The following is a 13,515-nucleotide window of genomic DNA, read 5'->3' on the forward strand; positions in this document are numbered from 1 at the left end:
GGCCAGGTCTAATGCAGCTCCTGGGAAGACAGGGCAGAGGCACAAGTTGGTGCAAAGACACAGCGATGCACCGTAAAGCACGCACAGCACTCCCAGCCATGTGGTCAGACTGTATAGCTGTCTGGGAAGGAAATCCCACAGCAGAGAGAGGTCCAACAAGGTAGCCTTGCAAATGGCAAGAAGCATGTCACCCCTTCTACAGCACTGAGCAGAGCAATTTCTCTGCTGTTAGCAGGCTTTTTCCCCTTCAAATCTCCAGCATTGAATATAAAACTCTTTTTTTACTGAGTTCTGGCTCACTTTTTGGTAATTATTGTTAGCACCAAATTGCATTAGTGCTAGTGTTAAATATCAATTTAGAAATTTTATGCAGCCTCAATTTTCTTCTATATTTGTTGGCTGACAACTTCGGGTTTTCTCCAGTTAACACATGCAAACATTAACAAGCATGTCTACATGTAACACTAGCTTTTCAAAGTGCCATCTACTACCTGCCTGCTCCATACTGTACCTGTGCTGTTTTTATAATATGAACAAGTACGTATAGAAAATAATATAATATATTTTTAAAGTATATTATATACATTATATATATGCTTATATATATATATTAAGCTTATATATTTATAGGATCTTCAGTAATTGGTGGTATTGGGTTAGTTGTTTGGCCTCTTCCACTATGTTAATATTTATTTTTTTGCATGACAAGTATTTTTTTCACAACAGAATGAGTTCGTCAATTTTTCTTTTTTGTTCTGTGATGCATCTCAGCTCCAGCCTCATTTTTTTATTCTTATATTGTGAAACTCATCAGTGCTTAGGACTGACAAAAAATAACTGATTGTTAAAGTAATCTCTGCTGATTGGTCCAAGGGTTTTTTGTCATCACAACATTCCAATTTCATTATCTGTTAGAGCAATGGGCAAACACTGACACTTTTCCATCTCTCCTCAATATTTTCTTTACTACAGGTTCTAGTGTGCCTTTAGCATCTGCAAAGATTAGTGGTTCAGCTTCTTGCCCTTCCCAGTCTCCCTGAGAACACTTTTTAGGAGGGATGCTTTTAGGCTTTCGCCTAGCTTTCAGTGAAATTGCACAATTTTCCCTTAGGCTGGGACCTGTGTCTCCATAGCTTCTGTGTCTCTGCAGGTATGATGTTCAGGCTACTTTATTAGATACTGAGAACCAGAAAACATTTATTTTAGCATTAGAAACAAAACAAAATAAAACAAAGCAATAGTTTTAATATGGCAGATACCCTCTATATTCATCCTGTTATAGCTTCTCCTGTTGCTAAGCATTTCATCCTTCAGAGTCTGCCTGGTTCCTTAGCCTTAGCATGGTGCCTTTTAAATCTTCTTACAACAGTTTTATTCTTTTTCATTTTTCGGTACTTTTTCATTTTTCTGTACTTTTGCGGGTCCAGAAACATATTGGTAGATTCATGTGAATGTTAAGCATCTCAGATTTTCAGAGTGAACCTTTCTAGCAGTAGTTCTTTACAGCTGTCAAATCCCTGCTGAAGCATCAACAGTGGTGAGCCCTTTCTTCAATTCCTGTTTGTTCTTCCAGATGTTGCCTGTGTAGTTATATGGGGAACGCTCTCATGCTCATAAATTAGCATTCCAAATACTACAAAATCCTCAAAATTTACTGGTCTTTACAGTCAACACACATCAACTACTTTTGGACAACTTTAGAGAGTCTAATGATTATATTTCTCTCTTAGAATTTTACTTATTTGCAGGTCATCTCTGCATCAAACCATCTCCCCTCCAAACAGCCTGCATGTTTTGTAACCTCCCAATATGTTGAGAGGATGCAAGATTTTTTTTATTTATTTATTTTTGCTGTTGTTCTATTTTTTTTTCCCCAAAGTTAATATTACTCAGATTTAGAACTGCTTCTCAATACCTGAAATGTCACTGTGGTCCTGCAACTCAATGAGCAATTACAAGTCTATTTGAAAGCTGGGGTTGTGGAGGACTCATGTTGTCTCCTTCGTTTCCTCCTCCATCCTGTAACACCAGCATTAGGAGGAATGGAAAAGAAGGCTGACTGAAAAATCATTTGGAGCTTACACGTTAATATGTGTGTATACATATATATATATATATGAATCACACTGCCTTTTTCCGTTATTTCAGTCACCAAAATGTCAAGTTCCTTTCACTATAATTTCTCATGCAAATAGTTTATTTAACTCCCTTCTATTATCAAATTATTGTTAATAATGGAAATCTATATAAACTCATACTATCGCTCTTTCTGGTTTTGAACATATGACATATATCTGTTTTACAGATCGTCTTTTCCTGAATGAATTCCTCCACAGACCACAGTGATTTCTGGCACAGAATGTAAATACTTTGTGTTTTAGTCTCCAGATCATTTTGTTGGGTCTTACGTTATGCTTTACATAAGCCTAGTCAAGCAGTGCATTTTAAGTAATTAGCAATACCTCATGACTGTTGGACTTTTGGAGTACCAGTCTGAGACACAATTGCATCAATCTTAAGCACACATCTGTCCTAGCCTTCTTAAGTGTTTTTCTTTATTGCATTTCAGTCTGAACACATTATGATCTGACAGTATACTTGACCTGCTCTTTCCTTGTCCATCTAACTAACTTGCTGCTCTATATTTTATTTAATTACTGTTTAATTACTGTTTAATTACTGTTTGTTTGTTTGTTTTCCCAAAAATACCTTATTACTTCTTCGAGGCTGTCCAGTGTTTTGTAACACAGCAATTAGTATTCCACATATTTTTCCCCTTCATTTGCAAAACCTTTGTTCTAAAAAAAATTGTTTTCTGTATTTCTACTGTTGTTGGCATATCTTGAACTTCTTGGAGGAAGACTGAGTTTAGTAGCTGTGTTATACTGCTTGTGCAAACTATAAATCTGGCTATATATAGCCGCCTGAGTTTTCCTCTGGGTCATATATTTTAAGCTGTTTTCTTGTCTAAGGACATAGATATTTGGTGTGAAGTTAAAAAATGTTTAATTCTTAATTTTCACTAAGAGTTTTAGTGCCTGGGTTGTCTGTAAATTCAGTCTTTTTCTATCAAAAACTAGAAATCTATCATGTTACCTAAATAAAAACTATCATGTTACCTAAATAAAAGAATATTTGGCTGTCTCTGTACCTTTTTTTTTTGTTTGTTTTCAATTTGTCTGTCTCAATAATTTATTTTTTTTATTTATTTATTTTCTGGTTGCACTGAGAACCAAAAGACTTTCCTGTAGCCATATAACTGTACTCTAATATAAAGTTTAGTTCTGATGTATTCTTTCAGTTGCAATTTTATTCAACAGCCACCTTCCAGTCTTTGTGTGCCCATGCTTTGAGCTGCACTGTTGACAATTTGCTTTTGGTCCCTTTCAGCAGTTCTAGAAAAATGAAAATTTCAGCACAGACCTGAGGTTCCAATATTTGTCTCTGGTGCTCCAGAGCTATAACAATCTTTACCAGCCTCCAGAGTCCTCCTCAGTATGAGGACCTGTATTTGTAGTTGTCATTACTAGTATGTACATCTGAGCATCCATTGCTGTGAGCTTTTTGTTTGTATGTTTGCCTTTTGTTCTGGTTCCCAAAACAACCTCCACCTCACTGGGAGCTACTGGTTCCATTCTCGTACTGGCCACCCCACAGCTAGAGAGACTCCACCGAGTACAGTTTCTGAGTTTGCCTCCTCCTTTTCTGCTCTCCGTGCTCTTTGCAGATTTCAGAGCTGCTAATCACCTACATTGGGGATAATCATGCTAACTACAAGGCCATCTGCTTCTCCTCTTTGTGCTGCATCCGTGATCCACTTCTATTGTGACTAAATTAGCCAAAGCTTAAAGCACTTTTGCAAGGGAAGGGAAAACCTGTTGCCACTAGCTAAATCCTTGTGACCATCATATTGACTGGTGCCCTGCAACCACAGTGCTCCCCTAGCTGTGCTAATGCTGTGGCTGATGTGCCAGCAGAATTCAGAGCCTTTAGTCCTGAGATAGTCCTGAGCAGCTCTCCCTTCCCTTCACATACACCAGAACTGGGGGAGCTCAGAGAACACTTGTTGTATGTTTTGATGGAGGATTTCAGAGCACTTCCATCCCTTCATGCCTACCTTCATGGTCCATCTATCACTATTTTTTACCTACTTCCTCACCCCTGGCTCTAGCCAGGAATATGACAAGTTGTGAGGCAACAAAGCTGATTCCTCAGCTGCTGCAAGGCATTCAGAGGGGAGGTAACACAGTGCAGAACATACCTGATGACGAGCAGCATGTCGGGAGTTCAGACAGCAACAAGTTCAGGGAGACAAAGCTTTGGTGGTGTGTGGTGGTGTGACAGGATGGTGCTGCTTCTACTCTCTGCTTAGGTCACACTTCTGCATTTTCTGAACCTGCTCAAATGCATTCGATGAGCCTGCCTCCTGGGAACCCAGTGATTATTCAGCTTGCTGCTACACGTGAAATTGAAAAAGGTGAAATTGAAAGTAACATTTTCGATCAGCATCCACAAGAATAGAAATGCAACTAAAAATGAACAAATACTCCAAATACTCCAATATATTCCAATGGAAACAAGTGTATTTAGTAAAACTGCAAATAAGATCTGTATTAAGATCATAACAAGTAACTTTAAGTACTAACTATGCTTTTTTTTTTTTTTTTCCTTGGGAAGTAATTGATACAAAAGTACCTTATGTTCTGGGTTGCTGGGTTGCTTTAAAATGAGTATGGTGTGATTTTTAAAATTTTGTCTGCTGTGGGACTTGATCATTTTAGATTTTTTCCCTTAGTATTCTGGCATTTGAATAAGCTTTTTTTTATGTTGGATCTTTCTTATTTTTGAAGTTTCCCTATAATTTATATTTCTATGCATTTGATCTGAAAAAGGAGAACAGTTACTGACTCATTAAATGTCTGAGGTTGGAAATGAAGGTTTTTATCACGTTTCCTTAATGAATTTTTGTGTAAGCTGTGACTGTATTTTGTTTGACTATTCTGATAATGAATGAATGGCTTTAAAAAGAGACATATTTACTTGTCTGAAACATGACAGCACCTTGGTGCTCCAGAGGATAAGAAAAATACTTTCTTTTTTATTCTTTTTTCCTTTAAATCTAAGATTAGATAAAGCTATTAGAAAAGATAACAGATAGACATATATATTTCACCAATAAATCAATTATTTTTCAGAGCCACGGTCCTCACAGAAATCTGACATAGCCTTGTCTAGGAGTTACTTATGCAAAGGTGAGAAATATATTTAGGGCAATGCATGCTGTCAGCTCCACAACTATGCTTAGATGAGTATTCATTGTTAATTATTCCTGAATTGACTATTGATGAATTATTATTTGGGGGATTACAGGTGTGACACTGAAAATCATGAAGTTCTGTATTTCAAAGCTAGCCTACACAAATCAACAATACAAGAAACATTATGGTCTAAAGATTGTTTTATCACTATTTGAGACGAAGTCCAAGACAGCCCAGTTTTTATCACAAGAAAGATGAGAAAGAGTGACTTTATTCATCATCGTCTGTTCCTCTATATTTATTGTCTTTGGGCAACGTTCCTCTGTGTTGTCTCAGGAACATTTAACAGACATAAATATATATATATATATATAAATATATATATATAAAAAAAGGGAGAGAGAGAAGACACTTTCTGAATTAGTATGGGAATGACAGATAATCATCTCAAGAAGTGATTTATAGTTTTTTTTTTTTGTTTTGTTTTTTTGTTTTTAACAAAAGATGTAAAAGAAAAAAAATCCTATTACAGCGCACTAAGAATTAGGCAAATGCCTTTTGCCTGAATTTGAGATTCAGTCGGATGGGATTTAAGAGAGTAGCTCAGACTCAGACAGCATTAGTCTTCAGTGACTCTAGATGAGGAAGAGAAAATGGAAGAAGAAACAGAACTGTCAGTGTTTGTGAGGCAGAATGCAGTGGAAAGGGGTGGAGAGCAACAAGACTAGAAAGCAACACACAGCATCTGTGGTAATCTGATAACAAGAAATTGAAAAGGACAGGGAAAGAAGGAAGAGACCAAATAATTTCCAGAGTACATTGACAGGAGTTAAGTAGTATAAAATCAAAGTGTGTCTAAAACACCAGAGCTACCATGGGTAAAAGAACTGCAGCCACAGGTAGCTGATATTGGCATTGCTTTTGCCCTGAGTGCCATTTAGTATGATATTCCACAAGCTTGCCTATTCCTCTCTTGAGTTACAGATACTTAATGTGATGGAATTTGTTTGCTTGTGTTGGATATATCCAACAGTCTATATCTGCAGTACTCACTGGGGACACAGCATGTGGTAGCAGACAGAAATAAAACACCTGATGGAGATGTAAATGCTGTGGGGACAGATTTAAAAACATATTCCTATGTTCATTATGCTTTGATTGATTAAAGGTCTGTATTATCCTGACAGAATTCAGATGTGCAGATTGACAATTAAATATCTAACTGCTACTGCCTGCATCTGTCATTTTATAGACAATGTAAAATAGCCAACATAAAATGCACTTTGAGTTTCTCATAAAGAGAAACTGACATAGACAATAACAACATGAAAATGATTCCCAATAATTACCTAGAATCCTAGAAAGCCAAGGTTTTACAATCCTGCTGGGCCAACTCAATGCCAGATTTTCCCTTTGGCTGATGTTTCTATTCCCTAATTTAGACCATATGAAGTTTAAAACAACTGATTATACTTTCAGTATACTTTTAGTGGTCAAAGACACTTAAGAAATGATAGATATTTCCCTCATTTTTAATATCACCTAATATTTTTTTGACCTTTTTTTTTTTTCTTCACTTGTAACTTCACTATGAAATTTATGACTGACATATGCTTATAGGATTGCTTTTTTCAGTTGCTTTTATGGCTTATTTCTTGATGGCAGCTTTTTCAAAAGTTTGTAAGTGCATGTGTATTTAATGTGCATGACAGAAAGAACTTTGGCATATTAAGAGGGAGAAACAAACTGTGCAGGTAAACTCAAGTTTCCCTAAATGACAAACATTATTACAGCACGGATAAAAGGCACAGCAGTTTGTGGCCAGCTATTTGAGAGCCAAGTTCAGTGCAAGTGCCATCTGGTACATGAGATCCAGCACAAGCCCAAGCAATACTGATTTTTCAGGGCTTGCAAAGTCATCTACAGTGCAGAAGCCAGATGGCGAGTGTAGCGTTCATCAGCAGACAGATTTTCAGAGCTGTGAGCACAATGTCATATTTTCTGGGTACTCTTTTGCATGTTTGGATGACAAATGCAAGTGGTTGTAACTTGTTATCTAATTACCTGCGTACACATGACAACCTCTACAGATATATATGAAATTTGGATATTTTATTATTTTTACAGGTTCAATTGAGCATAGAAAATCTCAGACCAGATGTCTACCAACAAATATTTGCACACACTTTAACTTCACATGCCATTATTTCTGTGTTTAAATTCCCAAATTGTAGGCCACATTGAGAATTGAGGCCAAAAAAACGCAAGTCTGGAAAATGAAGCCACCGCTGAAGGACCACATTTCTGTGGTTCAGGCAATGGTAATCTTAATTTCTCTGAGCTCCTGCACTTTCTAAAATGACTTCTCAATAGAAAGGGGAAACTTTGCTGCCTGTTATTAATCACATTAGCCATCTGTTTATCAGCTGGGGTTTGATTATTTATACGGCTCACTTGAAATTGATTTCTTCAGTATTCAATACCTTTGAATGTTAAAAGAGTGTTGTATTTAGTATCTGTTTGTTGGGTTATATGCTGGAAAGAATCTGTATCCTTATGACCAGGGAATTCCCTATTTTAGTAGCATGAAACTAACACAAGTCCTTTCAAACCACAGCAAACCACAACAAATTAACTTCTGCTCACCCTGAGAAATCATAACCATTACTCTCAAACCCTTGTTACCCACTCACAGATTAGGCATGACTTTTGGCATTTCCCCACCAAGCAAAACTGTTCTGGAAGCTGATCTGTGGCATGGAAGTGGCCTGCAAGCAATTGAGTTGATACCTTCATTATACCCAGGCAGTCTAACGTTATAAGTGTGCACATTGTTTTTCATGTTCAGTTCTGACGTGAGCTTCTTTCATAACACACAGGTAACTGTAAGTAATCACTCCCAAAAAAGAGTTGTTTTGTCTTAGCCAAGGCCAGGTGTACCTGCAATTATTCAGCACCTGTTTTCCCTAACGTTTTCCTTTCCTTCAGGAAGGCTGCATCTTACCCATCTCATTACTGATCACAGATGGCCCATAGTCAGACAGGGCAAACCTTGTCTTGAACAAAAAGTAACCAATAAAAGACAAAAACAAAGTAATTTTCTCTGTGTTTAAGCAACTGTTGTAGTAACTATAGGTTGCTCATATACAATTAAGAGGGCAGGATTTTTACAACTGTGGATACATATGAAACAGACTGCCTGTGAAAATGAAGACAAATATGAAAAAAAAAAATTATTATTAAAAAATTAACCTCTAGCTGGGTAATTCACAATACAAAATACTATGAAACATCAGAAAACAGTGCACAGGCATTGTTGATGACTTCTGTCCTACTGGCATCCACTAAATGGTGAAGCATCACTGGGCTGGGTGGATGTATGAGGGGGGATGGCTTGGGCGCGTTGCTGCTGCAGTAACACAGGGTTGCCTCTTGTTCACTGGAAGAGGCACAATATTTTTACAAGATGGCAGAATGAATAAAGTCAGCCCAGCCTAACATTTTCCTGAAAGATTTTAAGTATTTCAACACAGCACGCACAAAACCAAAACTCTTTACTGCTTCAAAATTTCAGGATTCTTACAGCATTTTGGAAGTCAATGGGGTGAGAATCTCTGTAGAGCTGATATATGGCAAATAAAACTCTTAAATACACCTAATTTTCCCTATACTTCATTCTGATCTCTTCTCAGCAAAAGAAACAAAGAAGTAAAGATGATGCTGCCAAGATTTGTCCTGCATGAGATACAGCCAGAGTACTGTAAATGAGAAATAATTTGGCTCTCAAGTTTATTGCCTATTGACTTGGAGGTCATGAGGGGATGCCAGAACACTTCACTCATTTACTTGATCCTGGGAAGACAATGCTGAAGGACTGGGGGTAGCCTGCAAAGAGGAGGTCAACTATACCTCTAGTCTGGCAGCAGTCTCATAGTTCAAGGCCAATAAAGGCCTTTTATGCAGAACATAAAAGTTACTTCACTTGTAAAGCTACTGAGGAGTTAAATTTTTATGGGTAATTCATCAGCAGAATAAGTAATCCCAACCCTTGCCTTCTGACCTCTTATTTGGATAAAATATTTCAAGAAATAGAAAGTTATGATCAGCAAACTTCAGTTGGAAAGGCAACATTTTTCAATGAAAACCAGTGAGTGAGAAGGAAAATATATTGTTGTTCAGGATAGTCTGCTTGTCTATAATACAAATAATCTCAGGTAAAATAAATAAATTAAAAAAAAAAAAAAAAGAAAAAAAGAAAGAAAAATGCATTTGTTTTTTTTTTGGGTAAGGCAACTTGTGGTATTAACTGTGTGAAACAAGCAACTGAGCAAGGACTATAGACAACCTGGAGCATGTCCAGAGAAGGGCTACAAAGCAGGTGAAGGGCCTGGAACACAAGTACTGTGAGGATCAGCTGAGGGAGATGGGGTTGTTTAGTCTGGAGAAGAGGAGGCTCAAGGAGACCTTATTGCTCTGTAAAATTTCCTGAAAGAAAGGTGTGGGGAACAGGGAAAAGGCCTCCTCTTGCAGATAACTAGTGATAGAACTAGACGGAATGGCCTCAAGTTGCACCAGGGGAGTATTAGTTTGCAAATTAAGAGACATTTCTTCTCAGAAAGAGCAGTCAGGCATTGGAACGGGTTTCCCAGGGAGGTGGTGGTGTCACCGTCCCTGGGGGTGTTCAAGGAAAGGTTGGATGTGGTGCTTAGTGACATGGTTTAGTGGGTGACTGCTAACAAGGTGATGGTTGGACCAGATGATCTTGGAGGTCTTTTCCAACTTTAATGTTTCTATGATTCTGTGTTACACTGATCAGAGGCTAGAGCCTGAGCTGGAAAATGTCATGTGGAATATGAGGAACAAGGTAGATAGGGTGGCAATGTGCTAGCTCCTGCATTTTTGCCACCTAACCTTAAAGAATCATAGAATCATCTAGATTCTCCAAGATCACCTAGTCCAACCTCTGACCTAACAGTAACCAGTTCTCCACTAAACCACATCACTAAGCTCTACATCTAAATGTCTTTTAAAGACTTCCAGTGACTCCACCACTTCCCTGGGCAGCCTGTTCCAATGTCTAACAACTCTTTTGGTAAAGAATTTCTTCCTAATATCCAACCTAAACCTCCCCTGGCGCAACTTTAGCCCATTCCCCCTTGTCCTGTCGCCAGGCACTTGGGAGAATAGACCAACCTCCACCTTGCTACAGTCTCCTTTAAGGTACCTATAGAGAGCAATAAGGTCACCCTTGAGCCTCCTCTTTTCCAGATTGAACAAGCCCAGCTCCCTCAGCCACTCCTTGTAAGACTTGTTCTCCAGACCTTCAACAGCTTTGTTGCCCTTCTCTGGACTTGCTCGAGCACCTCCATGTCCTTCTTGTAGCGAGGGGCCCAAAACTGAACACAGTACTCGAGGTGTGGCCTCACCAGAGCCGAGTAGAGAGGGACAATCACTTCCCTAGCCCTGCTGGCCACGCTGCTTCTGATACAAGCCAGGATGCCGTTGGCCTTCTTGGCCACCTGAGCACACTGCTGGCTCATATTCAGCCGACTGTCAACCATCACTCCCAGGTCCTTCTCTGCCAGGCAGCTTTTCAACCACTCATCTCCCAGCCTGTAGCTCTGCTTGGGGTTGTTGTGCCCCAGGTGCAGGACCCGGCACTTGGCCTTGTTGAACTTCATGCAGTTGACCTCAGCCCATCGGTGCAGCCTATCCAGATCCTCCTGCAGAGCCTTCCTACCCTCGAGCAGATTGACACACACCCCTAACTTGGTGTCATCTGCAAACTTACTGAGGGTGTACTCAGTGTCCTCATCCAGATCATTGACAAGGATATTAAAGAGGAGTGGCCCCAGTACTGAGCCCTGGGGGACACCATTAGGAGTTTTTACCCATAAAAGTGACCTAAAAGAAAGCCAGAGAGGGACTCTGTCAGGGTGTGTAGCCATGGAACCAGGAATAATGTCTTTGAACAAATGGAGGGGAGACTTAGATTAGATGTGACGTGAGGAAGAAATTCTTCACTTGGAGCACAAAGCACACATGGGAATTAAGGCTGAAGATGCACCGTGCTTCTGTTCTTTTCTGTAAAGAATATAATGAAATTACCTAAAAAACAGTGTTAAAAATAACCCCAGGGCACAGGATGGGAGGTGCAGGACAGTCCTTCTGGCTGAGGGGCAGCCTTGTGCCTCCTCTGTCATTTCATAGCCACTTTATCTCTTCAAGCATTGTGATTGCTCTCTGCCTTTCCCCGTGTGTTCCTTTCTTGATGTTGTTTCATCTCGTTCATTCACTCTTCTTTTGACTTGTTTGCTTTTTCCAGTTGTCTATGCCTATTCATTTCAAATGAAACAAAAAATCCTTTCAGATCCAGTCCTACAGTCTGTCACACCAAATTTTAGCAGTGACTGGCAGATTTAAGAACTTTGATGTATTAGAACACTGAGAGGAATATGATGAAAATTAAAAAAGTAAAATCCACCTAAGCAACACTTCCACATTTCCTTGTTTGTTTATTTTACATAGATAATTAAAGATAAGTTTCCAAAAGATATTTCATTTGTTTCTTACTTGTGACAGAATGTGTTATTTTTCCTTGCTTATTTTTTCTTTGGATTTGAAAGTGCCCATGAGAAACCCAGTCACTAGTATCATGTAAAGAAACAGATTTAATGATTTCTCATTTGTAGTGATCTGTATATACAATTTTTTCTTCAAGGATGTACTGACAATACCTAGTTATTTTGTTAATTACACATAAAAAAAAATACGTTTTTCCAATGAAATTTATGTGAACATTTTCAAGCAAATCAGAAGGACTAATAAGTGACCGAATATTGCTGGAAATCTGCTGATACATAAGGCACTCCTGAAATGGAGATAATAGTGCATGAAACAAAATTGTTAAGAAAACATCCAACTGTATCTAAAATATATGTATGAGTAACTACAAGCGAGGATCCCATGCAACTACTGCAAAGTTCATTCTTCAGACTTTGCACTCCGGAAGGGTGGTTGACATACACATAATGGTATGCAGAGATATACCATAGTATGCATGCCCAATCATTTGACCTTGAGACATTCAACTACACATGAGCAAATACAGAAAAGATCCAGAAGAATTAAAAAAAAATAGAAAAAGAAAGTGACCTTGCACCAAGAAACTCAAGCTGCACAGATCCACAAGGTAGCTCTCAGGGTTGACAAGCTCCATCTCCAACATCCTGGATGCCCTGAATGTCATGGTAGTCCCAGTTCAGAGGTTAAGAGCAATCACACTTCTAAAGTTTGTGTTTGTGAAGAAAACATACACCCCCCAAATACCCCATCTATCCAACAGCATCTTCATGAAGCCCCAAAATACCTGCAGGATACAGGAACACTCCATGTTTGTTGTTTCTCCTTTTCTTGGTGTTGAAGCACAGGTTGATTGTGTATTCTTGGTAATGCTGTCACAGCATAGGGCTTTAAGTATATAGCATCTTCCACCTCAGATGTTTTGGCTTTGTTACTCCATGATATTACTACCAACCTAAAACAACTGAGGAAAATGGTATCTTTCCTCCCTGAGGAATTTCTTTGGCAGGTTGTTTAGCTGGCCTGAAAACTGTTTAGGAGAGTTGCAATATGAATAAATAAAGATAAGATACTCTATCCCTTGTCACAAGGATTGGGATGCTTAAGGGCTTCTACTTTGTCATGACTCTCATCTGGTGTCTTGTTATTGGTATGGATTTCCAATGGAAAATGACTGTGGAATAGAGCCCAGAAAATGCATTTATCTGCCTTTCACTTTGAGCACTGTATCAGGCTGGTATACAGATCCATTTCTTATTTGGTTTCCTTAATGTACCAGGGAGCTGACCTGCATTTTGTTCTGTTAAAATATGGGTTCTTGGATGTACACTAGGTTTTCCAGTGCCATTTGTGTTTTTATTAATGTAGCACTTACTTTATTTGGATGTCGAAAGGCTTAATTAATCCAATTCTTCAGAGTCAGGTGGAAAACAATGAGTAATCACAAAATATTGCTAACTGTTATTTTGTCCAGAAGTTGATGGTTCTTTCTGTTGGGAAACTGGCAGCATTTTATGAGAAATATGATGTGAGTACTTCATATTGTAAAAGGAGGCAATTCTGTATATTAGTAAGTTCATGGGTACAAAAATTACTCTGCAGAAGAAACACACATCCAGATCTCTCCCACCTGAAACAACCCTGCAACACCCAGCGCAGACCAGCAGCAGTATGT

At 38.6% G+C, this 13,515-nt stretch overlaps 1 protein-coding gene across 1 annotated transcript in view; it reads left to right on the forward strand.

Annotated features, from left to right (window-relative positions):
• Nucleotides 1-4,413: 4,413 nt before the first annotated feature.
• FAM81B (family with sequence similarity 81 member B) overlaps nt 4,414-13,515 on the forward strand; it is a gene marked incomplete at both ends in the record, with an annotated part of 45,376 nt that continues 36,274 nt past the window's right edge. Inside the window, one exon of the mRNA XM_084305599.1 lies at nt 4,414-4,489. Coding sequence (XP_084161725.1) covers nt 4,414-4,489 — 76 coding nt within the window. The remainder of the gene's footprint in view (nt 4,490-13,515) is intronic.

Source organism: Netta rufina (genome assembly GCF_964035555.1).
Source record: "Netta rufina genome assembly, chromosome: Z".
Taxonomy (NCBI): domain Eukaryota; kingdom Metazoa; phylum Chordata; class Aves; order Anseriformes; family Anatidae; genus Netta; species Netta rufina.